At 43.2% G+C, this 27,447-nt stretch overlaps 1 protein-coding gene across 1 annotated transcript in view; it reads right to left on the reverse strand.

The window, feature by feature from the left end:
- Window positions 1-27,447, reverse strand: part of LOC144783897 (vomeronasal type-2 receptor 26-like) — a 74,151-nt gene that overhangs the window by 23,313 nt on the left and 23,391 nt on the right. The window contains exons 4-5 of the mRNA XM_078662639.1: window positions 21,803-22,639; window positions 21,404-21,631 (exon numbers count right to left, since the gene is read on the reverse strand). Coding sequence (XP_078518765.1) covers window positions 21,404-21,631; window positions 21,803-22,639 — 1,065 coding nt within the window. The remainder of the gene's footprint in view (window positions 1-21,403; window positions 21,632-21,802; window positions 22,640-27,447) is intronic.

The following is a 27,447-nucleotide window of genomic DNA, read 5'->3' on the forward strand; positions in this document are numbered from 1 at the left end:
ACAAGGAGGACAAGAGAGAGCAGAAGTTCACATATTGACACAAATTCTTTTACTTGTCAGTGATAGTCCCTTTCAGATGCAGAAACAGATAATAAGAGGGAAAAATGTAATTCCACACACTGCCTGATGGCTGTCATGTGTGCTGATACAAATGTGACTGGTAGTACCTATACGTCAGTGACTGTAGAGGATTACCCTGTTGCCCACTCTAACTGAGCAAATGACACTCAAACAGAGCATTGTTTAATGGGAGCTGACATAAAAGGCTCATTATGTATTATTACTAAGAATATGAATTAGTAATCTTCAAGAATACAATAGGCTTTCTAGAAACATATGTGTGTAGGCCCTTTCTAAAAGACACATTTTTAAACATTAAATAAATTGCATTAAATCAAACATTATGAATGAGAAGTGTCTTGACAGACTCATATTCCTAACCCTGAGAAAACAATTTCTCAAGCACAGGTCAATCATTTTAATAGTGCATTCCTGAATCTAATCTTCTATGTTACCCAGGCACTTGAACCATCATTATGAGATTCCTAGAATTTGGTTGAGGGAAGCTGGGGGGTTGGAATCTACAATTCTGGCTGCTATTTCCACACCAAATTCCAGCAATGTGAAGCTTTCCCCCAGGAATGGAGTACAAGTGCATGGACCTGGAAATATTGAGGGGCAGATTTACAAGAAACTGTCGTTAGAGCAGAGATGCATCGTGTTTTCCTGCGCCTGCGTGCAAAACCCTTGCACCACCATGGATGAGTCGAGTTTACATTATACCTTACGGAGATGTGTCATGTTGTAAATGGGCCGCAATGTGGTGCATTGTTTACGCTGCTGCGTCACAAAAAGTATTGCAAGGTGACCAAAAAGTGACACAAAGGGGCTTGTAAATCTAGCCCTGTGTCTTTTTATGTACATTTTTTTTAAGTCTGGGTAGAAAATATCAGATATTTTCTACCTGCTTCAGACAAGCAGTAAGGCGAAGGGCTTATGGAGGGTAGGGGTGTGGTGAGCAGGGATGCAAGGCAAACTTGTTCATTTATGGTTAGGGAGCATAGTCTGCACCCACCAGACTGCTGCAGCAGTGGATGGTTGCTCTGCAATGCTGCTGAAGGCAGCTCCACCCTCTGCAGCTTCAGGAAGGCTCCAGTTCTACAGGCCTAGAATTATCCAGTCCGGAATTTGCAGACTCAACAGTTCCAGGCATATAACTGTAATTATCCCTCCAGATGAAATTGTGTCACTCATAATGAGGGCTTCACACATTTTCCTGACCACGTGAGATTCATCAAGTTTACTCCAGTATTTTTCCTAATCAATGTGAACATTGAGGCAGGCTTCTCCTGGGAGACCAATAATGCATTGTGTGTAGAATTAATATATCTTTAAATATCAGGTTTACATTTAAAAAATCTGGCTCCATCAACCTAATTGGAGAAGGTCATTTAAAAGCAAAACCAATTGAATGAACATCCCTTCCATATTTATAAAGTCACCGAAATCAGCAGACACCTAAAATGATTTCACATAAGTTTTGTTCCGTGATATCACAGGAAGTGTTATCATATAACATTTAGACCAAAACTGTGCAACAGGATGTGATATCCTGTGCTCTATGATACTAATGACAACAAAGGAAGTGACATTACTAAAAGCTTGAGAAATAGTCTTAAGGCAGAAATAATTGAGTGACAATACATGCAATTATAAATGTATAAACTTAGGTATTGTCATGATATTTCAGGTGAGCACACTTAAATTCGAAGGCATACAGTTATAAATGCAGAATTCTAACCACTGAATAACTAGTCACAATCATCATAAGGTCTATTGAAACTGCAGATGGTTGGTTACTGCCTCAAAGGCTCAAATAGTGGTTTTTCGCTATATAACTATTGGACTGTGTTTTATTAGTATGTGTATGAAGGTATCTGCCACTAGTAATAAGGCCAGAATCACAAAATAAGGTCCAGTCAAGGTCTCAATAAATTATTCCCTTGCTCAACCCTTAGTAGCTGGTTGTGAACAGGCAGGCTTAACGTAGGACATAGGCATGTAAAGCATTTAAAAACACCAATACATTAAATAAGTAAGACACAGCACATAATAAAAATCCACTACTATTTTATAAACTAGGAAATATTTGTATGATTAAAATGACACAAAGCAACAAAAATCCAATGTAGGAAAGCGGAGATATGATTGTTTAAAGGATAAAAACAAAAAGAACCAACTTTAGCAATCTGGTAGTACTTGACCTTGACAACATCAAAGCTTGAGGCTGACGGCAATGGAGCGGGGGGTCAGATACACTGAGTGGTAGGGCCGGGTCAAGTTTTTACCTTCAGACGTAATTGATTTTCTGGATTTTTTGCTCTTGACATCGAGTGAGTCACCTTGTCAGGCTGGGTTTAGTCGACGACAGCAGCTTGGTTCAAGGCAAGGCCTTAGTTAAATCCTGGAAGTCTGGAGTGCAGGAGGGTTCTGCAAGACAAAACTGAAATCCAGGCCGGGTCCCGGTTCAAAGACGACAGCAGCTTCACTATCGAACACAAGTCAGTTAACTTCTGGAACTTTTGGGTAAAAATTCTCCAAACGTCTCCAAACTTCTGGATCTTCTTCCAGAAGGTCCTTTTGGGTTTCCAAAGTGTACACCACAGCAGGATTTCAGAGTTGCACCTTGGTATGTTGGGACTGCATCTCCCATAATGCACATTGCTAAATCCTTAAAGGTTTGGTGGATTCTGTCCAGCTGGGTTATTCTTCGTGGAGATGATGCAGGTGGAGCTCTTTTAACCTGCTGCTCTCTGGGAGACAATCCATTCAACTTTCAAGGCCAGGCAAAGTCATGTTTGGGCTGAAGACTAAAGTGTTTAGCAGGTGGAAACCGTATGAGTGCCTTACCCTCTTGTGCAGTCCAAGCGTCAAGCAGGACAGTCCTTCCCTTTCTTGTAGTTTCAGGCATGGATCTGAATTGCTGCAAAACTCTCCCATATTTGTCCAGTGTGGTTTTGTCACTAGCGGAGGGCCTACATAACCAATGGAGTACATGGTGCCAACCTCATGTATGACAACTTCCTCCAAAGTGTGGTATATTCTTAACCCAGAAAGCACTAGTCTTTTGGTATCCAAGATGGAAAAACTCTCTCCTGGAGGTTAAGATCTGGCAGGGCCAATATGCCCCTAAGCAAATTACTAGGGCTCCTATCTGGCTGGGGTTCCAGGATATTGGGCTGAGCCTGTGTCCTGTCCTAACTGTAATTCCCTCTGTTAAGACCAGTTTGGCTACCCAGCCTCCTTCCTTCTTTTGCTTTGCAACTCACAGATCTCCTTCCACCAGATGTCCTTTGTCTCAGTTTCTATGCAGGCCACTTTACACTTCATCAGAGCAGTTTGGTTCAGCCTGCCGAATGCTTGTCCATAAAGAGAGTCTGCTGGAAGGCTGTATTTTAGTTAATCAGAAAATAATGTTCTATAACTTCTTTTCTGTGATAGTTATATTAAATATAACTCTGGCAAGTTGTTGAATTTATTCTACCATTTTAATATTTTGAAGAACAGTTTGAGCTGGCTACTGTCAATATTTTTACTTCATTCAAGAATTCCCATGATAGCTCATGGAGCCAATGTTATGCAAAGAGGAAAAACTACATTTGCAGTTTCTCCCTCACCAGGGCATATAAAACAGCTTTTATAATGTCTTTGCTTATAGCTATAAGACACATTTTCCCTCAGGGAGATAGGGGAGACCATAGTTGTGATGTATATTTAAAAATAACGTAGTTATGGAAGTACCTTTAAATTCAAACTCAAATGTGCATATCATTATCTTTTAAAAGCAGTATTCAAAGCAAGGCTGCATTTAAAATGACAGCAGGCAATACCGCAGTGCACACTTAAGTGCATTCAATCTGCTGTACTTCTAAATCAGCATGCCATGCCATGTACTAGGGGCTTACAGGTTGTCATACCACGGTTATTCACACCTACTTATTATTTACCTTACACACAGAGCACTGGCCTGCTCGACCGGGACAAGACAGCAGCCTTAGTCTTACTAGACTTCTCGGCCGCCTTCGACACCGTCTCCCACCGCACCCTAATCACCAGACTCCATGATGCCAGCATCTGTGACAGGGCTCTTGGCTGGATCCACTCATTCCTCACCGGCCAGACCCAACAAGTCAGACTACAACCGTTCCTCTCAAAACCCACGGAGATCAGCTGTGGAGTCCTCCAGGGCTCCTCTCTGAGCTCCACCCTCGTCAACATGTACATGGCCCCCTCGCAGCCATCATCTCAAGCCACAGACTCAATATTGTCTCCTGCACAGATGATACCCAGGTGATCCTGACCCTCACCAATGAACCCTCAACCGCCAGAACCAGCTTCCACAGTGGAATGAAAGCCATCGCAACATGGATGAAAGACAGCTGTCTCAAACTCAACATGGATAAGACTGAAGTTCTCTTACTGGGACCCACTGCATCAGCCTGAGATGACTCCTGTGGCCAGCCACTCTGGGTACCCCCTGACCCCGACAGACCATGCACGCAACCTTGGCATCATACTGGACTCTTCATTCACAATGTACCACCAAATCATTGCAGGTTCCTCAGCCTGCTTCCCCACAGTTCGCCAGCTGTGAAAAGCTTTCAGCTGGATCCCCACAGAATCCAGAAGGATGGTCACCCATGCATTCAACACCAGCAGACTCGACTACAGCAATGCACTCTATGTCGGCGTCACCCAGAAACAGCCAAATAAACTACAGTACATCCAATATGCAATGCAAGACTTGTCACGACACCCCCTGCCGCAGCCACACCACGCAACACATCCGACAACTCCACTGGCTCCCAATCAACAAGTGAGTCAATTTTAAGCTCCTCACTCACGCCTACAAAGCCCTACACAATGAAGGACCAGTGTACCTGAACCACCGCCTCACATTCCACATTCCCACCACACTCCTCCCACCTCCCAACTCACCCTTGTCTCCATTCCTAGGACCCACAAGACCTGAACCAGAGTAAGATCATTCTCCTACCACACCACCACACATGAAACTCCCACCCTCTGAACATAAGACAATCAGCTTCACTGACCCAACTCAGGAAGGACCAAAAGACCTGGCTCTTCATACGATCCTCCACCCAGTCAGTCCCCCACCCCCACGCCCAGCACTTTGAGACCCTACCCTCGTGGGTGAGTACCTGTGCTTTACAAGCCCCTAATTGATTGATTGATCGATTGATTGCTGTTCTTGACCCTCCAACCCAGCTCATACTCATGTGTTGCCAGCCAGACATTTGCTCTTTGACATATGATCAGTAATGGATGGTTGTGCAGGATGCGGGTTAACCTGCTAAGCTATCTTATGGTCCTTTATGCACAGTGTCAATCCATCCTTTCTGGCAGGGCATTGTGTGGGCAACCTTTGTATATAGCAGGCTGGAAGCTTTAATTTAAGTTGATGTATATTGTCTGGTCAAGAAGGAACTGTCACATCATAGAGGTTTTTGCTATAAAATGATGGAAGATTTGTTCACGTGGTTACCTTCTAAAGCAGTGTCATCAAATGCTGGCTCCACTAGAAAGGCAGACCCTGCAGTTCTTTGTGTCACACACCCATTGAAGAACAAAATCTGATGGAAAACTCCGAAGGAATACTTTACAAGGGCAAGATGACAGTAAGTACACTTATCTGGGTATAAGATTTGATATTTAGTTACCTCACCACCAGCCCAGTTGAGGATTTGTGCAGGGAGTTGCAAGCTTTTTTTTGTTGTCCTCAATCACCTCAGACCACAGTGAGCAAACTAGCTGCCAGTACCTTGTACGTTATTGGGGAGGCAAAATCTGATGGGAAAAGCACCCACCTGCTGGTACATCTGTGGACTAGTATGGCACAGTCCCAGAAGAAATGGCACTGTCACTTTCAAATATAGTCCAAGTAATACTGGTGACTGTTGAAGTTGGCAGTGGAGGAGCGGAGCGTGCCCAACACAGTCTGGAGAGATCCAGAGAGGCATAGTCATAGGACCCATATTCATTATAAGGGGAAACAGTTTTAAGATTTCTTGTCTGGTCTCACATATTTCGGCGTTTGACCATTTCATTAGAAAATCCCCAAATGCTTTCTTCCTCCTGCTCTGGGTCCCACTCTGATCCAGCCTGGATATCGAAAAAAGAGAGGCCAACCACCCAGCGTGCAATGGAGGTGAACCTTCTACCCACTTTTTGCATATTTCCCTCCTGGCCAACAACATAACATAGAAAAGGAAAGTCCTTGCTGGGCCCGTACCTTCGCTGGACATCCCAAAAATTGGCAGGGAGAGGCTTATTTGAATTTGGAGGCCTTAGATATCTGAGATAGTTTTGTGCCGCTTTTTCCCAAAAGTCTGCAATGGCCGGGCACTCGTTAAACATGTGTAAATTGAAGGCTTTCTCCAAGCCACATTTCTTACAACTAACTGGGAGCCCATCCATCATCTTCAACAACCTTAAGGGAGTTAAATAGGCCCTGTGGATCGCAAACAGGTGATTCCTTCTCAACCATGCCGGTTTAACAGTGGCAAACAGAGTACTAAAAGATGTTTGCCAAAGATGTTCCCAAGGTACATCCGCTAGGCAGGCACCCCACAGTTTCTCAGCCAATTTACAATCCCCATTGATTCTGTCTTTAATGCTCCAATACCAAATGGAGACCTCCTTTTTTCCTCCTAGTCTTCCCGCCAGCTATTCCTCTAAGGTGTTACCTATACCTATAGGTGATTTCAGATTTTGAGCCCAGCTCTGAAACTGGATGTATTTAAATTTGGAGAGTACCACCTCCATGATGCTATGAAGTGTTGATCAGGGTAAAAGTGTCTCCCTTTGCATAAATCCCCCCACACCTTCAGCCCGGTCTCTGTAAGTGCCAGTGCTAGTGTATCCTTCAGGCACTCTGAAGCACCAGGGGAGTCCCACAGGGGGGCCAAACTCAAAAAGTAACTAAGACCCCCTCAGCCGTCTAATATTTGACCATGTTCTTGCCATTCCCTGTAGAACTTTTAACTTGATCTTCTTAAAGAATTTAGGTTCTCCGTATTTCAACAGGAAACCATCCTGGGACAGGTCAACACCATTTAGCATTGCTGTGAACATTGCCCCTTCACCAACCCTCTCCGTAGCATCCTAGAATGGGATAGTTGAAAGGCCCAAGCATAGTATTGTAGATCTGGCAGCAAGAGTCCTCCCTTCTCCCTCCTACGTCTCAACATCTTCCAGGTGATTCTGGTCCCTCTCTGGCCCAATAAGAATAAATTGATGGCCTACTGAAGCTTGTCTATAAGTGATTTGGGGAGAGTAGTTGGCCTAACGTCTAAGGCGCTCGACCTCGGACCTGGGGATCTGGGTTCGAGTCTCGGTAACAACGCCAAAACCTCCTGTGATTCTGGGAAAATCACTTAATCTCCCCGTGCCTAAAATGAATGTGTGTCCATCCTCATGTAACGTAACTGGTGCTATGTAAAGCGCTCTGATACCTGATTCGGTTCGGGTCTAGTTCGTGCTATATAAAACTCTACAAAAAAAAAATATACATTTGTCAATGTATAGTGGGATAACATTAAAGAGGAACGTGATTTTAGGAAGCACTACAATCTTGATCAGGTTTACCCTGCCAAAGATGGAAAGAGGGAGGTGGACCCAGGTCTTCATGAGCCTCTGATACTCCTTGTTACATTGGCCAAATTGATCTTTGAGATGTTGCTAATATCCTGCACTATTCTGACTCCCAGATACCTCTTGGTCTGATGTTGACACTCCCCCAAGTTCCATGACATAACCTCGGTCTTCTCAGCATTTATCTTGTACTCAGATATCTGACCAAAGTCCTGAGCAAGCATTATTACTGCCAGGAAGGTCGTAGAGAGGGCTGAGGAGAGAAACAAAACGTTATCAGCATAGAGGGCCACCTACCTCTCCCACCCCCCCATGCTTGAATGGTAAAATCTTAGTTGCAAACTTTGCTCTCTATATTCTAACATATTTAGAGTGAACCTTTCTGATGCCATCTAGGGGAAGTGTGCTATATAGTCCAGTAAAACCCTCAAGTAATTTTCCACACTTTCTGCAACCAATGTTGTCATACATTTTAAAGGACAGGGGCACCGGTATGCAGTTTATATAGTCAGTTCAAATCCTTATTAAGATTGAAATTGATCCATAAATTTTTTTTAATACAACAAAAAAAATCAACAAGTTACAGTACAATGATTTCAAGTCTTTTGCACAATAAGATAAGTCAATGTCATTTTGCAATCAGTTTGATAGCAAGATTCCTTGCCAGTCTAAAGTGCGTAAGGATAGAAAAAAACAGAACAATCAATAATGTGGCGTTGAACATAATACATCGAAAGGCATTTTCGGGCAAACAGAAGCTTCATATGCAAAATGTTGCAAAACACGTTTTGTTATATGACATTTCGCTGTGCAAAACAAGCAAACAAACTAAAAACACAGGAGTAATAATGAACATGTGGGTTTTAACGTTTGACATACTCTAATGCAAACTTCCACAGTCTCTTATATAATATTATTTGAAGTGCATAAAGGCTGAATTAGAAATGTCAGAAGAAAATTCAGAAAGAAGAGGAATTGATAAAATATCCTATCTTCCTCAATGCATAAGGACTAAAGGGCTATAGAGTTTCCCCAAAAGAGTGAATTTAAAAAAAAAAGGTTCTACAGAAAACGATACAAGGATGGTTGGGAAGCAACTGCAAATAAAATAGGGTGGGACTAATTTGGCTAAATCTTAATTTTGAGTAACAGTAGTAGCACATTCATCCTGGGGTCTTCATAAAATGGACAAAAAAATATAAAGTGTTCCAATGGTTGGGGTGATAATGTATCACTATGACAAAGAAAGATAGATTTACAATTAAATTGGCCCCAGGGAAAATATAAATGACATCTAATAGTGCCTAGGTGAAACTTCATCTGTATTGCCTTTCCTTAACATTGGTTACATACATGTGGTACTTTTCGGTACCTCTATTCATTTGTAAGCTCATCAATTCTCTTGTGTAGTGTCTCATAACCTCACGATCTTCCCTTCTAGAGGCTGCCCCTTGGAAGAACACATCTTTGATCCTGACATCTTCCCCTTTTGAATATTACATGGGTTTAAAAAAAAGTTCCACTCTTCCTATGGCCTTCACTGATTTTTATATTTAATTCAACCGTGGAATACTTAAGCCATGATCACAAGAAATGCAATCCTCGATGACCTCTCTATTAAACACGGTCATCTGGTTGCACCAGATGGAAGACCAAAAAAGAATGGGTGCAATCCATAACAAAAGCCAAGCACAGTTCCTCATGTAAAAAAAGCTGGGAGCTACCTGGTCCAAGGCCAAGGAACTGTCATCAAAAACAATATCCTCCCTCTGGAGACTGCTGCAATCTCTAAACCCCCAGATTCCAGCCCCATAAGTGAGAAACTAGTAAGCATTTCAATGTGTATATTTCAAGCAGTGGTGCAATGGGATTACTCCCTACCCTCGTTCATTCTTTAAAAAAGCCCCCCAACTGTGCTGTTAAATCGAGAGCTTCTGTTGGAAAGACATGGTGCAAACCTGTTTTTGTCATTGGCCGCCCCAAACACAAAAATGCACCTGATCTTAGTGCACTGTGGACCACAGGCCATAACATGTGATTTGATAGTATTGGTGTCTTAATCCAAATGATCCATGTAGTTTACAAAATTACCGACCAGGGGCTGGAGTCCATTGAGTGTGCGAGAAAGCAGTGCTGCGTCATCTGCTTATAGTAATGTAGCCGCAGGATTAGATTTAACCTTCATCAGGTCAAGGCAATTCCTGATGAAGAAGAAACCTAAATCGTTTATATATAGAAAAAGAGGACTGGTGCCAATACACATCCTTAGCATACACCCCATTCCAGACGCATTCCCCTTGTGTATCAGATTTTACCCCAGCAGAGACCTCGCAGTGCAGAGCACCTAAAAAAATCCACCAAATCCTGCAGCATACCAAGTCACTGAAGTCACAGTTTCAATCAATTCACTCTATTGAATGGCTGCTCAATTCCATTAATGCAAGATATATTTACCATTTCTTTGCACAAATGTGCTTCCCCTCTATTATATTCAAATTGAGGCATTGCTCCTGTGCCCCCAGACTTGCTTCAAATCCCCATTGAACCCTGCTCAGAACTCTGTTCTGCTTGAGCCAGCCCTCTATCCTGTGGAGGGTCATTCAACCTATTACCTTGACAAAGGAGTCAATGAGTGAAATGGACCTGCAACAACGAGGGTCCTGTCTATGACCCTTCTGGAAAATTGGAACAATGGTAGCTTGCTGACAAGATACAGGAATCTTACAAGATACTACATCATTAAGAGTGCTAGTAATAATGGGCACCCTCAAATTAATGTTACCTTTCTACAGGTACACAGGAACTCCATCTAACCCTGGGGCTTTATCTGAGGGGCTATCATTAATGGTTTTTATTACTTCCTTAAGATCCAACCTAATGGGTAAATGTAAAGGGGGACAAGAGTTGTCAAGCTCATTGGGCAATGAACCTTCAAAATAATATATTTGCTTGAAATGGGCAATCCAACACTGGGGTTTGAGCCCAAATGTTTACATATATAAGTTTTTTGACAGCTCTCCTGAGGCGGAAAGCCGGGAGTCTTCATTGGATAATTATTAAAAAATTGCCTATTTGCACTATTTCTGATTTTTAAACTTTGTGTGCCTACCTGTGTTACTCTGATTGCTGCTCTTGACTGGGGTTACCTGCACAGTGGTCCCAGCGCTGTTGCAGGGAGGGTCACCTCAGCGACGCCATCGCCCTCGAGACGATAGGCCATGCCCCCACACAAGCCACGCCCCTTCCCGCCACTATAAAACGTCGCGCTGACTACGAGCAGGCGTTTTTGACAGCTCTCCTGAGGGGGAAAGCCGGGAGTCTTCATTGGATAATTTTTAAAAAATTGCCTATTTGCACTATTTCTGATTGTTAAACTTTGTGTGCCTACCTGTGTTACTCTGATTGCTGCTCTTGACTGGGGTTACCTGCACAGCGGTCCCAGCGCTGTTGCAGGGAGGGTCACCTCAGCTACGCCATCGCCCTCGAGACGATAGGCCACGCCCCCCACACAAGCCACGCCCCTTCCCGCCACTATAAAACGTCGCGCTGACTACGAGCAGGCGTTTTTGACAGCTCTCCTGAGGCGGAAAGCCGGGAGTCTTCATTGGATAATTTTTAAAAAATTGCCTATTTGCACTATTTCTGATTTTTAAACTTTGTGTGCCTACCTGTGTTACTCTGATTGCTGCTCTTGACTGGAGTTACCTGCACAGCGGTCCCAGCGCTGTTGCAGGGAGGGTCACCTCAGCGACGCCATCGCCCTCGAGACGATAGGCCACGCCCCCCACACAAGCCACGCCCCCTCCCCTCCCCTCCCCCTGCCTCTGCCATTAAAAATGTTCACTACTCGGAAGCGCAGCGGACGAGCGCAGCGGGCGCGCCGGCAGCGCGCCGAAGGTGCGCCAAAGGCGTGCCCGTCTGCGCCCGTCCGCGACCAGGCCACGGCGAGCGCGAGCCACTCTGCCCGATTCATCGTCAACCATGGGGCCTCTCCTCCACTTTACCCTCGGGAGACTCTGCTCAATCTGAGGGAGCGGGCGTGTGAAGGACACTTTTTTTTTTTTTGCAGAGTTTTATATAGCGCGAACTAGAACCGAATCGAATCAGTTATCAGAGCGCTTTACATAGCACCAGTTACGTTACATGAGGACACACTTTCATTTTTTTTTTTAGGCACGGGGAGATTAAGTGATTTACCCAGAATCACAGGGGGTTTTTGGCGTCGTTACCGAGACTCGAACCAAGTTCCCCAGGTCCGAGGTCGAGCGCCTTAGCTGTTAGGCCACTTCTCTTTTGCCGCCACCGCCCTCCCTCCGAGTGACTTTGTGACCAGTGGTCTGCTATTGGGCGGACTTCTCAATGTAAGATCACTGCCAAAACATGCCGCTGAAATTCAACTTCTAGTAGAAACTCATCAGTTAGATGTTCTTTTTTGTACCGAGACATGGACCTACGCTAACTGTGAAATTGAACTCGACTGGGCTTGCCCGCAGGACTACAAAATCCTGCATCTACCCAGACCCAAAGGTCGGGGGGTGGGGTGGGAATCATCTATAGAGCCTCCTGGCACGTTAACATCCTGGATATGGACCCGGTTGTTGGGACTGAGCTCCTTGGACTTTCAATTAACAGTCAAACAGGAGTCACCTTCACGGCAATCATCTGCTATCGCCCACCGGGGGCTTTCAGTGCCCAGCACCAACAATCACTACTTACTTCTCTGTCCAACATGGCGATTTCCCACAATAAGTTAATTATTTTAGGGGATTTCAATCTTTGGCCTAACGGCTCTTTAGATACTGGACTGCACAACCTTCTGCTCTCTTGTGAGAGCGTGGGGTTGAAACAGCTAGTCCGAGAACCCACTCACAGAGCAGGACATCGACTTGATCTTATTCTCTCCACCCCTCAGCTAGTACACTTGAATGACATCTTGCCCATGGCCTGGACGGACCACTCTCTCCTTAAATTCTTCATTAACTGTAAATGAGCTAAAATACTGGCACGCAGTATCCCCTCCGAAGTCACTTATAGAGATTGGAAAGCTCTGGAAAGGCGCAGAACTACTGGTGCTATGTTCCAAGTGGAGGATAGCTTCTCTCCACACCTTCCGGCAGAGGTTAACTATGAGGCTTTTTGTCTCAAGATATCGACAACCATTGACTCCCTAGCTCCATTAAAAACATGTAAGCACAAGGGTAGAGCATCAGCCCCTTGGTTTGACGACTCTCTAAAGCTTCTTAAATCGGCTTGTAAGCAGGCTGAAAGAAAATGGAGACTGGGCTACCTTGATGCCAACAAGCAATTCTGGAAAATTCAACTTTTGGAATATAAAAATGCGAATATGAAATCCAAAGCTGCTTACTATTGTTCCACAATCTGTACAGCCGCCAACAGCTCCAAGAGTGTCTTCCAGATCTTGAACAGCCTTATCCACCGTGATTGCGCAAAAAAAGCTATCCCTGCCACACAACTCCTGTGCAACAATCTGGCGCTGTTTTTCAATGACAAAATTGAGACCATCATTCGAAACCTAAGCATCCCCCCCACTCTGGTCGACTCCATCGGCCCTGACACTGCCATCATTGACCTTGGAGCTGCGAGCCAAGGGTGCCAGCCCATGGATCTCCTGTGGGAATTTCCCCCCATTATTGAGGTTGAATTTAACAGACTAGCCCATGGGATTTCCTCGGGCTCTCCTCTCGACCCCGTCCCCCCTAAATACTGGAAGGTATCCGGAGAGGAACTCTTCCCCACTCTTTGTAGGATTTGCAATCAATCCTTGGGCAGTGCCTAGTTCCTGCCCTTTGGAAGCAGGCTCTCATTAGGCCACTGTTGAAGAAACCTTCCCTGAATCCTGAGTGTCTACAGAATTATCGACCAATCTCCCTGTTACCTTTCCCGGCGAAAATTGCAGAGCGCTGGGTGAGCTCGTGCCTCTCCAAACACCTGGAGCAGAATCATTTCCTGGACGAAATACAATTTGGCTTTCGTCCAGCCCATGGCACTGAAACAGCTCTACTCACTGCCATGGAGGACCTTCGTATGCGTGCAGACAGGGGTCAGGCAGCTGCCTTGATCCTGTTGGACCTGTCTGCCGCATTGGATACGGTCAACCATATGATTCTGCTGGAGAGACTAAAAGAGGCTGGGGTGGGTGGCACTGCCCTGCTTTGGTTTCACTCCTTCCTGCGGGACAGGAAGCAGGCTGTGTCCCTCCCCCCGTATCAATCGGCCTTCTCCCCGGTGACCCACGGGGTGCCTCAAGGCTCATCCATAAGCCCGATTTTATTTAACGTTTATTTAAAACCTTTGATTACGTTAATTAAATCCCACAGGCTAAGAGCAATTAACTATGCCGATGACACTCAGCTTATTCTCTCCTGGGAGGGTGAGGAATCGATTCCTTTGGAGTCGTTTCATGACTGTCTGCGAGACACGGCGTGCTGGCTTCACAAGAACTCCTTACAGTTCAACGCCGCCAAAAACGAGGTTTTGTTCTGTGCCGGAAGTCGGATCCCCCGCCCGTTCCCAGCCGAGTTTTGGCCCCCTGAAACTCTGGAAAAACCACAGCCGGTCACCACCGTTCGCAATCTGGGTGTTATGATAGACAACAAGCTCACCATGGAAGCCCAGGTTGCGAAAACAGTGCTTACCTGCACTGCCTTGATTCGCTCACTCCGCAAGATCTTCCCACTCCTTCCCTTACAGGCTCGGGCCTCAATTGCCAGATGCACCATTCTCAGTCGCCTTGACTATTGTAATGCGCTGTTGCTTGAGGCTCCGTCTGCGCTGTTAGACGGACTCCAAAGAGTTCAATCAGCTGCTGCCAAACTGGCCCTGGGATGGCCTAGGAGATCCTCGGCCACTGCGGCAATGGCTGAGCTTCACTGGCTCCCTATGAAACAGCGAGTTGCTTTTAAATCTCTCTGCCTTGTTTTTAAAGCTCTGCACGGAGTTGGGCCCGCTCCTCTGCAATCTCTGTTTGAATGGTACATTCCAACCAGAGCCCTTAGATCCACAACAGCCTGTCTGGTTAAAGTTCCAAGATTTAAAAAAGTCAGGACAGGAGGAAGATCATTCAGGGTTACTGCATCAAAACTCTGGAACAGCCTGCCTCTGGATGTTCGTCAAATAACAGAACTTCTCCCTTTTAGGAAACGGATCAAAACCTGGCTGTATCCAAAATGTTAAACGCCAATTACTCAACTGTTTGTCTCCCACTGCATTCTTCTTGAAGAGTTGTTCTCAGCGCCAGGATACCTGCAAGGTGACAGTTGCGCTTTATAAATGTTTTAAATAAATAAATAATAAATAAAATAATAAATTCGGGCTGTTTGCAATTCACAATGGCTCAATATTATTCAGATTCCCTGTTCTTCCCGGCAATGACAAGGCCCTTCCAAGCCTCTTCCTTTATGGCACCCTTGTTGTTTTTAAATATAGACTTGTAATACTGTCTAGCTTCAAGGATGATTTCCCTAACCCAGGGTCTGCAATTAAAGACAGCCCTTGAACTTTTAATTTGCAGCCCTACATTCCCAGTCAAACCAGCCTGGACTTGTAGTAGTTGCACATTTCTACGTAACCATAAGTGTGGTTTTGATATAGCTGCTTAATGTTTCAAAAGAGGTAGTAATTTCCAGGGTTGAACTATTATCAGAAAGAAGATGATCCTTAATCAGGGTCAAATTGGCCCTAACAACCTTGACGGTTACACGAGGGACATCAGTCCCCTGTGAACTAAGCGTAACCCCCTTATCATTAATTGCCAAGTTCGTTACAGCTTTAGTCAAAGTGGGCTGTTGTTCTAAAGGGAAATTAATGTTAAGTCAATAGGATTGTGGTCAATATGACTGCTAGAGAAAAATTCGCCATTCACTACACACTAATCAGCTCATGGGATAAAAAAACAATCTATGATCATGCCTTGCCCCATGCCTCTAAAGGTCAGGATTGATAATAAGTAGTGCCCCCAGATTTCAGCCAAATTAAAAAAGGTAAGTCCAATAACCTTGCGCTCTGTCATCAATCACACTGCCTGAGCTGAATGAAGTTATCACAGTGAAAGGGTCAGAAATGTTATCACACAGACCTATTTTGGCATTAACCCCCCCAACAATTGCCAAAAACCTACCCAACTTAAACTATGCTCCTTGTTTTAAAATCCCAATGACGATGAATAGTTCCCTAATTTGGCAGCCCAGGTCTACCACCATATTATAGAAAGTAACCACAAAGAAGTTAAAATTGGAAGGGTGACCAAACCATAACACCTGGATCCCTAGATGATTACATACAAATGGGAAAACAGTAAAAGAGTTAGCAATCCACACCATAGTTACCAACCCCCTCTCCTAAGTTACCAACCCCCCCAGGTCTCCCACCCAACAAAAATATTGCAGAGATAGCAAAGGTTTAGAACCCATCCAAAGCAATCTCCTCCAGAAACTATGTTTTCTGAAACATAATTATATCACATTTAGAAATAAAAGGGAACCAATGTGGGTCTTCCGCTTTAGACTGCAGGCCCACAATATTCCATGATATTAACGTCATCTGATTGGTAGTGGACATTCCCAAAAGGCCCTGATGTGACATTGAGGGATATTGCCCACAGATCTGTCCAACTCAGCAGTGTTCCTAGAAACTGCCCCTGTCAGTAAAAATCCTCCATGCCAAAGATCGCACTAAATCTGTTTGAAGTAGTTAAACATGGAGCAAGAGATTTATGCTCCGAAACCATTGGCCTATATTCTGGACCCCTCCTTAGAAAGTCAGAGAGCATCAAGGGTCCATGAGGTAAAAAGTGATTGACCGACTGGGGGCCCAAGGAGATACGGTAAAATAAGTGCATGGCAAAACCATTATGCAGTTGTCAGTAAGAGAATCCTTTGTAAGATGAGCATGTGATACAATTAAGCACTCTGCAAGGTGCAGGAATCTACAGTTGATTACCACACAGTCAACTGACGGTCTTAAAGGGGGGGTCCAAACCAGCCCACCCTCCTGACAAGCTGTATTTCCTCAAACTCATTAAGGTCAAAGTCCAGATTCGTATTGAGCCAATGACACACTTTGTTCTTCACATTAGGATAAGCTTCTTCTTGGGTTTGAGGTAGGCCAGGACCACAACATAAGGACTACATTCCGGAGGAAGGTTCAAGCAAGACATGTTGGTAGTCAGTGATCTAGGGTTTAGTGGCTTAGTCTGCGCCCCAGTCCCATGGATAATAGCAACATTTTACACATGCCTAATGGGCCAAGGTTGCTCTTCCTGCACAGATAGATTCATGACTACTAACAACTCTGCAGAATTGGGCAGTTAGGGCCCATTTTGACCCTCCTTCTGTGTCTGTACCAGAGGATCTGCTGGGGTGGATGGACTGGAGTGCACTGCCAGGTTTGAGATGTGAACACAGCTGCTCAGTTTGTATACCATAGACTCCTACCATATAATGTTGTCCATCAAATGGGCTATGCAGCCTTGGAGAGCAGTCTTCAATTTTTCAAATTGCTGGTCAAGCATGCCGTCCCAAGTTGAGGTCCTGGGGCTGATACCATGTCCAGAACCAGCTGAATCACTGATCTTCTTTGCTGATCCCGGAGCTTTTGCTTTCCCTTGATTGAGGTGTTGGGGGTCCCAGCTTTACTACGTCGAGTGAGCTTTACCAGGCATTTCCTCTTGACCAAGGGGCCACTCTCTAGTGAGGCGCTAGGCTCCTGACACTTGGATACCAAGTCTGGATAGAGAGCACCGTAAGTGGCCTCCATATTTTCCGGTAATTTGATGGCTGAATTTTTACCAACCTCTGGGCAAGGACTAGGCAATATGTCAAAGTGAGGGAGATCATGTTGAAGGGAAAGCTGTTGCTCAACCACGTCTATTTCTCCAGTTATGACCTCTACTATTCTAGCCTGGAATGCATCATGAAAAGTGTTGGTGAATAAGGGCAATGATGATGCAGGCTTCCCCCTTCTGGCAACTTTCTCTTTCCCATCCTAACCCTTGGACATTAGTGTCATCAAAAGATAAAATAGGCTGGGTGGGAAAAGACGAAAGGATAGCAAGTAAATGTTAGGGATCCAGGAGCATTCAAACAGGTAGGCCAACAACTTGGCATAAACAGGTGCACAATAACTGCAGACCAATTGACAGAGTCCCAGCCCTTTCGTGCAAATAGAATAAATCAGCCTTCAGCTAAAGCGAAATGGTATACCCGAATCAAGTGTAAAAAGACACCAATAGCAGCAAGCAAGGACCAAGGGGAGTGGCCCTGAGCAAAATGGACCCGCCCTTGGCCCAGGTGTGGCCTGCGCACATCCGCATAGCAGGATTGAAGAGGGCAGTTTATAGCTGTTGTTGTGTGGAACCGCCCCTTTCTGGCACCACCGTGCAGGAGTGCCTCCTACTGTGGGATAGGGGTTTGAGTCCCCTAGAAGTTTGGAGTCAGTTAGAGGTCAATTCCTCCTCTAACTGCCTTAGTGTTCGTACAATCAATTGTTGTTTAGTGCCAGGCAGCACTCTAGATGTGTTCTTTGATTCTCTAGCTGTTACTGAATTGTAATTGACTAAAGGTAGCAGCATATCAAAATCCAAATTTTTAAAGGATTTCAATACGTCCCCCGCTGCACATCCAACAATGTATGTATGCAGGCCATGCCCACCCCTATGTTCAATAGCTTTGACTGAGAACTGTGTATTTAGAGGCTGGTAACTGAGGTGAAGAAAAGACAATTGCAGAATATTTTATTTAAATGTACTGCCTGATATTGAAAAGTGCTCTCTTTGTTGTTGCTTTAGTTTTAACCAATAACTTTTAAGGAGCATCTTTCAAGTATATTCATATTAACTGTAGTTTTCGCCTTTCATTATGTGGCATTGGTGGGCCCAAATTGTCAGTGCTTTTGCTTACCTGGCCCTTATGCTAACACACCTCAGATTAACTGGCACTTAATGACACTTCCAGGGGGAAGTTGTATTTTCTGTGCTTGTGAAAATTTACATTGTGGGATTATTATTCTACCTCATTAGTGAATTCCTACAGACTATGAATTATTCCATCTTGCTTCCTGTTGCTAATTTTCTTTAGAGCTGCCTGAAGTGTCATTCAGCTGACACTGTCCAGTTTAAGATGGCATAAGGAAAACTGTTGTTGGAGAAATTTCATAGAAACATTTCCCTTGAAAGAAACAATGTTCAGAACCTACTTTAGTGAAAGATGTTTAGGTTTTTAAAATGTCCATGCCTTAAAAAGTAGTCGATTAGTGGTTTACACCGCACACCATAGAAAATCCTCTTTTTTTGCACTGGTTAGAGAAAATAAAAAGTACGCTAGTTGAAAATACTCCAAATTGTTCACACATGGCGGCCTTTCTGTCAGTTGGTTCCTTTTCTTGTTTTGGTGAATAGTCATTCAGTCATTTCGAAATTATTAGGGAAAAACCGTGTGTCCAATGTGCATGCAAGAATTTTTTTTCTGTTTGATAATGTTCATAAACACAAAAAAATCAATTTCATTCATCATAAGCTGCAAAAACTGATGATATTGGTCATGCACTTACCTCTCTCCCTTAAATGTTCAGCATAAGTAGCCTGCCCCTGCCCTCTAATGCAGATCTCTGCTGGCCTGTCAAACAGGTCAGGAAAGGATCTAAACTCAAAATACCCATTACCTCTACACCCATTGGCTGACCAGGAGAAGGGGGGTGGGCTTTTGGATTGTAGAGGAAGAATGGGTTGGAATATGAAAGAGCCTGTGTCAATATTCAAGAAATGTGACACATGATAGAGTAGGCACTGATGGATGTGATCCAATAAAAAAACATAGGGCAAATAAGCAGATACGAAATAATGAACCTTAATGGAATACTATAGACAGACAAAATGGATACATGAATGATCCCCTACCATGGGAAACAACCATTACAAAGCAGGCATTACAACAGACTACATTTACAACACAGTCATTACAACACAACAGCCTTTACATCGCATGCCATTACAACGCATGCCACTACAAGGCATACCATTACAACGCGTTATAAGGTAAGTAATGAGGAATAGTAATTTTTAACCCTATAGTATCCAACACTTACTCTACTGTTGCACTAACTGGAGTTCGAATAGTAATTTTTACCCCTACACTATCCAACACTTACCCTACTGTTGCACTCACTGGAGTGGGAATATTAATTGTTACTCCTACACTATCCAACACTTACCCTATTGGTAGGCGTAGTAACGGAATGCGTTGTAAATGTAGTTTCCAAAAATGCATTGTGATGGCATGGGTTGTAAAATCATGAGTTGTAATGAATGTTGTGATGTAAAAAAAACACGTTGTAAAGGCATGCGTTGTAATGTGTCCTATTCCCTACCATTAGATGTTTACAGCATTTAGAGTGATATTTTGTAATAAAATTATAGAAGCCGCAAATTAAATCAGAAACATATTCTTTGAAATAAACTGAATTAATTCATGGAGCATAAAATGGTGGCTACCAGGGTTTGTTCCACCTTTGAGACAAGACTGACGTACATTCTACAGTGTTTCAAACAATTCCTGTACTTATATTATTACTCATGTATTTCAGGGGCAGACGCTCCAGAAATACTTTACATTGAAAAGCTTGATGCAGTATGGAGGACAATGGTTATGAATAGGTTAATAAAAAACAAACTTTATTCATCCTTGAGCAGTAAAACAGGACACAACATTAAATATTTATCCATTTAATAAACACAATCTGGTAGTGTTGGAAACTAACCAAAGATAGAGAAGCAACTTTAGTTTGTCTTGTTGAACACGCTTGCCAGGAGCCTTCTAATTGGTCTCGAAGTTGGTGGTTGCTCTGGTGATGCATTTTAATTGTGTAGGTCTGGAAGAATGAAAGATCCGGTTTGAGATTTGGCATGTTCTGTTACCATAAGACCATGAACAGGGCAGCTTAGAGGAGACTTAGGTGATGGTGTGTGCAAAGTTGGAAGGAGCAGGACCATTGATCATAACAGAGGATGAGAAATCTGCCTTGGCATCAGTGGGGTGCAATGGTCATGCCAAAGTGTGCGAGAAGGGAGAGGTAGGGATGGAGCATGGTAGTGTTAATGGTGCGTGTTTGTATATTATAAGGGGAAGGATGAACACAACATTATTTATGGAGATTCTGGCTGTGTGAAAGTTTAGGTTGTAATAAATCTTGTGGTCATGTTACGTGTAAAATTTGAAACTGAGATTTCAAGCATTAAAAGAGGAGAGTAGGAACCTGACACACAAAGACAATGTTTCAGTGATTTTATTTAGATTATGGGGGTATGGTGAATGTGGTTAGTACAAGTGTCTTTGGCTTCTAGTGGTGAAGGGTGCACATTCCAGAAATTCTAAGAATGTTTAACATAATGTATCTTCTTAATACTTTTTATGATAACAGCCATTACTCTACTTACATAGGCTACTCTCAATGTTGAATCATCTCTATGTACTCATTATCACATTGTGCTTGTTTGAATTGAGATTGAGAAAGTCTTATTCGATACTAATCTGTATAAATCCTGTGAGCGCTTTTACTGTCAAAATGTATTTACGGTGGGAAATCATCAAGCAACATTTTCTGACTTTAAATCCTATAATCCCTATTGTCCCACAAATAGTGTTATATTCTGATACCTTGTTCTATGCCAAACCCATTATTAGTGCATTTTGTGAATTAAAAAAAAGATAATTCTTACCTGAGTATGTTTTCCACCCCAAAAGATGGAACTCTCGTTAATTGCAAGCTTTAAGCCTGGAAGAGCTCTGCCATTGTAGGCTCCCACTTTCACAAAGCTGCTGGTGCTATTGGATGTCATGTGCCAGTACAACAAGTCAAATAATGGCAAAGGGTCTCCGTATGAATCAAACAGCATTTCACTGCCAGCTGAGCTCTCCACTTGAATGTTCTTCACGTAGTGCAACATCTATGTGTAAAATTCAATATTGCCTCAAAATTCATTATAAAGATCCTTGAAATACATGGCTAAATATGCATGGATTCTGTATTGGTGGGACTGAGGTGAAGATATGGTATGAAAGGATAATACAGTTTTACTGTGAGACCAAGCAAAAGTGTAACATATGGGTGACCTCACCTGCCATGGTTGAAAATCCTTAGGATCTGCACATGTTCTGTTGGTGAAGGGACCATCTTGATCTTTGCAATGAAGGAGATCATGTAGCGCCTGGGCAAAGGCATGGGTAGCTTTGTGTGCAGAATAAGGGAACATGAAATCCTTCACCTCAAACACTGAAGCATCAAGTGATTCCAGGTTTTCTTTCCCAGTACAGAATACCGGCCCATCTGCCACATTTCCATCTTTTGTTTCATTAAGTGTTTTTGTCCATTTGCATTTAAACGCCTGCTCCCAGAATGTTTTTATAAAGATATCTTCAGACCTCTTTAATGGGTCAATGTTGTAGAGGAATTCTTTGAACCCAGGAATTTCACCTCTGTGCACTACCATTCCCAATGTGCCATTCAGTGTTTCCCACAGGTCTTTCTGTGAAAACGCTGGTGAAGTTACCCAACTTGTAACGCCAATCCATACTTTTGTGGTGATCCCTTGAAGCGATATCTCTTTTAGAAATGGGACCATATGCACTGTAAACGTGTAACAGACAATCACACTGGCAGTAGATCTTTGTACCATATCAATGACAAGGGCTAGAGAGGTCCTAGTGGATTGTGTAGGTAGAGTTGCAAAGAAGTCAATGCAGATCCCATCCTTTGCAACTGCTTCCTTAAGTATCTGGCTGCCTTGAAGACCAAGGTCATTATTGGAAGCAAGAATTCCAATCCATGTCCAGCCAAACTTGAGCAGCAACTGAACTACAGCATCCACCTGAAAGGAGGTACTTGCCACTGTTCGTAGGAAAGACGGGAACTGAACTTTGTCACTTAGGATTGGGAGTCCAGAACCATAGCTTATCTGTTGTGAGGAAAGCCCATTTAGAATAACAGTTTAAAATGCCTACACCTCCACATGTGCATACATTTCTGTTTCTAAACTTTGTGTGTAAATGTAAGAAAGTTTAAATTAACAGAACTTCATTTTATCTGCTCATGTGTATGTATTAAATTCTCCATTGATATTTGTGCCATGTGGAAATAGGCATGCATCGATTTCTGTGCAAGGAAAAATATATGAACACATGAGTATCCAGTTATTAAAAGTCGCAACTAAGTTCAACATACCTGTGGTATTTTCCATACAGAAAGTGTGCAGTGGATATCCTTAGTGGACAACCAATCCCAGAAAATGCATATAACAGGGACTGCTTCCTACACACGTCTAGACTCAGTCAGCTACGTTTTTGCATTTTTCATCATGGCAATATGCATGAGGATGAGAAGGAGATCATAGGGTAGCCCCTCACTGATACGGCCAGTGATATGAGGCAGAATAATACACCATGTGAAACTTCAAGCTGAAATGGTCGGATGAGAAGGATCTTTCAAAGGTACAACTCTCCAGAATACATGTGTCAGCTGCTGCTTGGTGACTATGTGTTATGTACAATTCTCCCATGTTTCCTCTCTCTTCTGTCTCTGTCCTCTTAGCCCGCTAATCACTACTGCCCTTTCACACCTGCCATCTTGAGTCATGTAGCAATGTTCTCTTGTTTCATTTTCCTCACGTGTTCCTATTTGGCCAATGTGGCCTTGCCTAACTCTGTATGGTACACATCAGGCCCAATGTACTGCTCCCTCTTTGCACTCCTGGATGTGCAAACTGAATACCCACTGCTTTGCATAAAGGGATGCAAATTGTGATATACTAATTGGCTGCATCACAATGTACATATTTGCAACCGGTTGTAAAACATTCTACCTAATGAACATTAACTAAGCTGGTATCTATTTGCAACCCCCTGTGATTGGCTACATATTACATCATGGTGGCCTGTATAGAGGACCTGGACAACATCTAGTCACAACAGTAGCTGACAGGATACTGGACAGCTGGAAATTGTGCCAATGATGGTACTATTAGCATCTTTACCTAATGATCCCCAATGATATTATTCTGAGTACTTTAGCAGGATTAATGGTGACACATTTAAAATAAAGACACTAATCTCTTTCAAGAAATCCAAGTTGAAAGAGAGTACAAATTAGTATACAAATTAATAAAGTACGCAAATAAGTGTAATAAAGTGTACATTGTAAGTGCTGTGTTTAAGACATGAGTATAATTTATAAAACCAACCATAAAACTTTACATTTTAGAAGTTAAAAATGCAGCAGGGCAATTTGGTATCCCCTAGGTAATCTTGGTATTTACTGCAATATCTTGATGACGAGCCCCTCCAGGTTCCTTCTAAGTCTCAGGCATTTACATTATCTGGACTTAAATTTATAATGACTCCTTTTGAAGTAAATCACAGATGCTAATCCCTTTCAAGAATGCCAATACTGTTAATAATAATAATAATAATAATAATAATAATAATAATAAACTGAGTTTATAAAGTGCCTTCTTACACTAGGCTAGTGTGTCCCCGCGCTATGGTACAGGCCTATGAAAACCCCACATTGCCAGCATTTCACCCAATCCCCACAACCTTGACCCGGCCTATCCCCTGGGAAACAAGAACGTTTTCAGCTTTTTGCGGAAAGCCAGCTCTGAGGTTTCCAACCGGAGCCTCAAATGTAGTCTATTCCATTGTTGTGCTGCCAGTAAGCGAAAGGAGCGCCCTCCAATTCTGGCTCTTCTGATCTTAGGGACCTTAAGCTGTCCCGCCCCGCTAGATCTCAATTGCAGCGTCGGGTTGTAAAGAGTTAGCAGGTTTAGAAGATAATGGGGCCGTTTCCCCTGTGTAATCCGATGACTAACACATAGGGCTTTACACAGACAAGTTGCTTAACCTGAGGCCAATGTAGCGTCTCCAGAGCCTTCCTCGAAAGAGCTCTCTTAGGTAGCATCAACACCAGGCGAGCCGTCGCATTCTGTTTACACTGTAGCCTCTGGATACACCTAACATTTGCTCCCAGATAAAGGGCATTACCATACTCCAGCCTTGATATAACTAAGGCATGGACCAAGGATTTACTGGCTGTAGTAGGTAATAGGTCCAGAGTCTTCCTGAGACCCCACAGAATGCCAAAGCAAGTGCCTGCAACTCGTCTTGTGTGGTACTCGAACAAGATCTTAGAGTCAAGCCATAGCCCCAAATTCCTGACTTGTTCACTAGATGAGGGTAGAGGGCCCAGCGTCTGAGGCCACCAAGCCGAAGTCCATACCAACAGCGTATTCCCGACAATCAGCACTTCAGTTTTATTACCGATAAATTTGAGGCAGTTATTGGCCACCCAGACTGCCAGTTCTCGTAAACAAGAGGTGAAATTACTGGCTGCCCTCTCATCTGGTTGCGTCAAGGCCACGACCAGCTGAGTGTTGTCTGCATACGACACAACTTCCACCCATATTTTTCAGTAATCTCCGCCACTGGCGCTACATAAAGATTAAAAAGGGTCGGGCTGAGACTGGATCCTTGTGGCACCCCCTGTTTCAGGCTGATGGCTTTTGACCTATGTGGTCCCTGTGCCACCTGAAAGCTACGATCTTGAAGAAAGGATTCCAGCCATTCCCACCATTACCAGCCACTCCTCCCCTTTTACGTAATGCATTGTTTGTTGAGTGCATCTATCGCCACACGAGACATCTTGTTGGTAAGGTCAGAGACTGCAGAAGCCCTTACACATTCAAAGACAGGTTTGTCGTTTTAGTCATTTTCAAAGATGAACGTATTTATGACATTGCTTCAGGTATAGTGCCACTGTCTGGAACCCATGACTGAGAATGAGCAATCGTCTAACTTCCACACTTTTAGGTTTTGTGAAAAAACACAAAACAAGAAGATGTCCTTAATAACCTAGCTGGAATACAATGTTGGAATTTCTCGCGAGGCTACTTCAGCACTTTCCTATAGTTGTCCTGGGGACCCATTTGCATGTCCTTGTCCTACACGTTTCACCCACGAAGAAGTGGGGGAACAAACCAAGTCAGACGGTGTGTGCAATCGCAAATGGCATTCCAGGAAGTGGCATCACAACCCATTATATTAAAGGAAGTGACATCACTAGAAGTGACATCAGATCTTAAGGCCTCAAACATATGTTTAGCAGGACTATCACGAGTACAGTTGAGGGCATTACAATATTTAACACATAAGATTTTGCATTCGGTAGTGCCAAAAAAGTAACCTAACACCAATACAGAATATGAGCCTCAATTTAGACATTTATTTTTTAAAACTGCCACAAAGAAATTGGCAATAAGGTAGTAAACCGTTTCCGCCTAATTGATTGCAAAGTCTCTAACTAATCAGGTTAAAACACCTGCTGCAGAGATCTTTGTGTGCCCAGTATCTCAGGGAATAGTAATAATGGTAGAATAACTCTGGAAGTTAAAGTATTTGCTGAAAAGATCTGCGTTTGTCTAGTTCCAGTTTTAAATCAAAGTAGCACAGAGGGTTACTGTGTCTCCTACAAGGAACATCAGGTAACATGTAGATGAAACATGTTTCTTTTATGTAGATGGGTAGATGGGTTTCTGCTTTTAACACAGAGATCCTTTTGTTACTTGCAGTTCATAAATTGTAATCCTTCTAATATAGCATAATAAGCTATGCACGACATGTCACTCCTACACCTGGTAACCCTCAGTATCGTATGTTGCACACATATGATTTATTGTCAATGTATAATGTGTACATGTAATGTAAAGCGCTCTGACACCCTGGATTGGGATGAGTAGCACTATCAAAGAAAAGTAACAAAATGGTGATATTTAAGTATTAATTGTGTAAATACTGGGACAGACCAACATCTACAGTGCATGCATATTTCTTATATACATGGACTGAAAAAAGTCAAATGTATGTCTCTCTCTCATAACTGCCTCTAAAGTGATAACAAGCTGTGTGCATTTATGTCCCCTCAATTGCATTTGCATCTTGGTGCGAGACTCCAGAGCTTCCATCCTGGATATCGAAACAAAATGAGGTCTTAAGGCCCCTTAAATTTGCCCTTTGTTTTGGGCCCAGCTGGAATTTAATATAACAAAAACCCTTCACTCCCTGCATGTTGCTGCTCAGAACAAAAGCAAACAACGTCCAGAATCTGCTGAATGTGTCCATATGTCTGAAATGTACACCACGACAAGTTCATCATATCTTTGTGGGGCCTAACTTCTTGTCAGGATGGATGATGTCACCCTGTGAAAAGAGCAGGTAGACACCTTCTACCCGCGTGTACCCTCAACTAGTACCTTGGTTTCACCACTGGAAGCCAATAGCAGATTCTAGGTTTTATAGTGACATTGTCAGAGCACCTCAATTAAGAAGCAGTTGAGCTGCAAAGTCCTGGTGTTTTTGAAATCTCCAGTCAGAAGGCTGGAAAGTAAACCCGAAATACATCTAATGTAATGCAGATGTAAAATTCCCAGAGAGATAATAGCCTGGAATCTCTGTGTGGTGAAATAATTAAACTGTCTTCTTTTAACATGTTGGTCTACTAATCTTAATGTTGATACTAGAGCATGTGGCTTCCCTTTCAGTGTTTGTACATAAAAGAAATGAAGTGTACATGAGCATAATTGAGATTATTTGGTGGACTCTGTGTTTTGCCAGCAGCTTTGGTCATTTTCATGGGGGTATTGCTTGTTTTACTGGCACTCTGCATATTTCACAAATGCAGTGGCCATCTTGAAGTGGTCTATTTATAATTAATTTC

Source organism: Lissotriton helveticus, chromosome 10 (assembly GCF_964261635.1).
Source record: "Lissotriton helveticus chromosome 10, aLisHel1.1, whole genome shotgun sequence".
In the NCBI taxonomy this organism is placed as follows: Eukaryota; Metazoa; Chordata; class Amphibia; order Caudata; family Salamandridae; genus Lissotriton; species Lissotriton helveticus.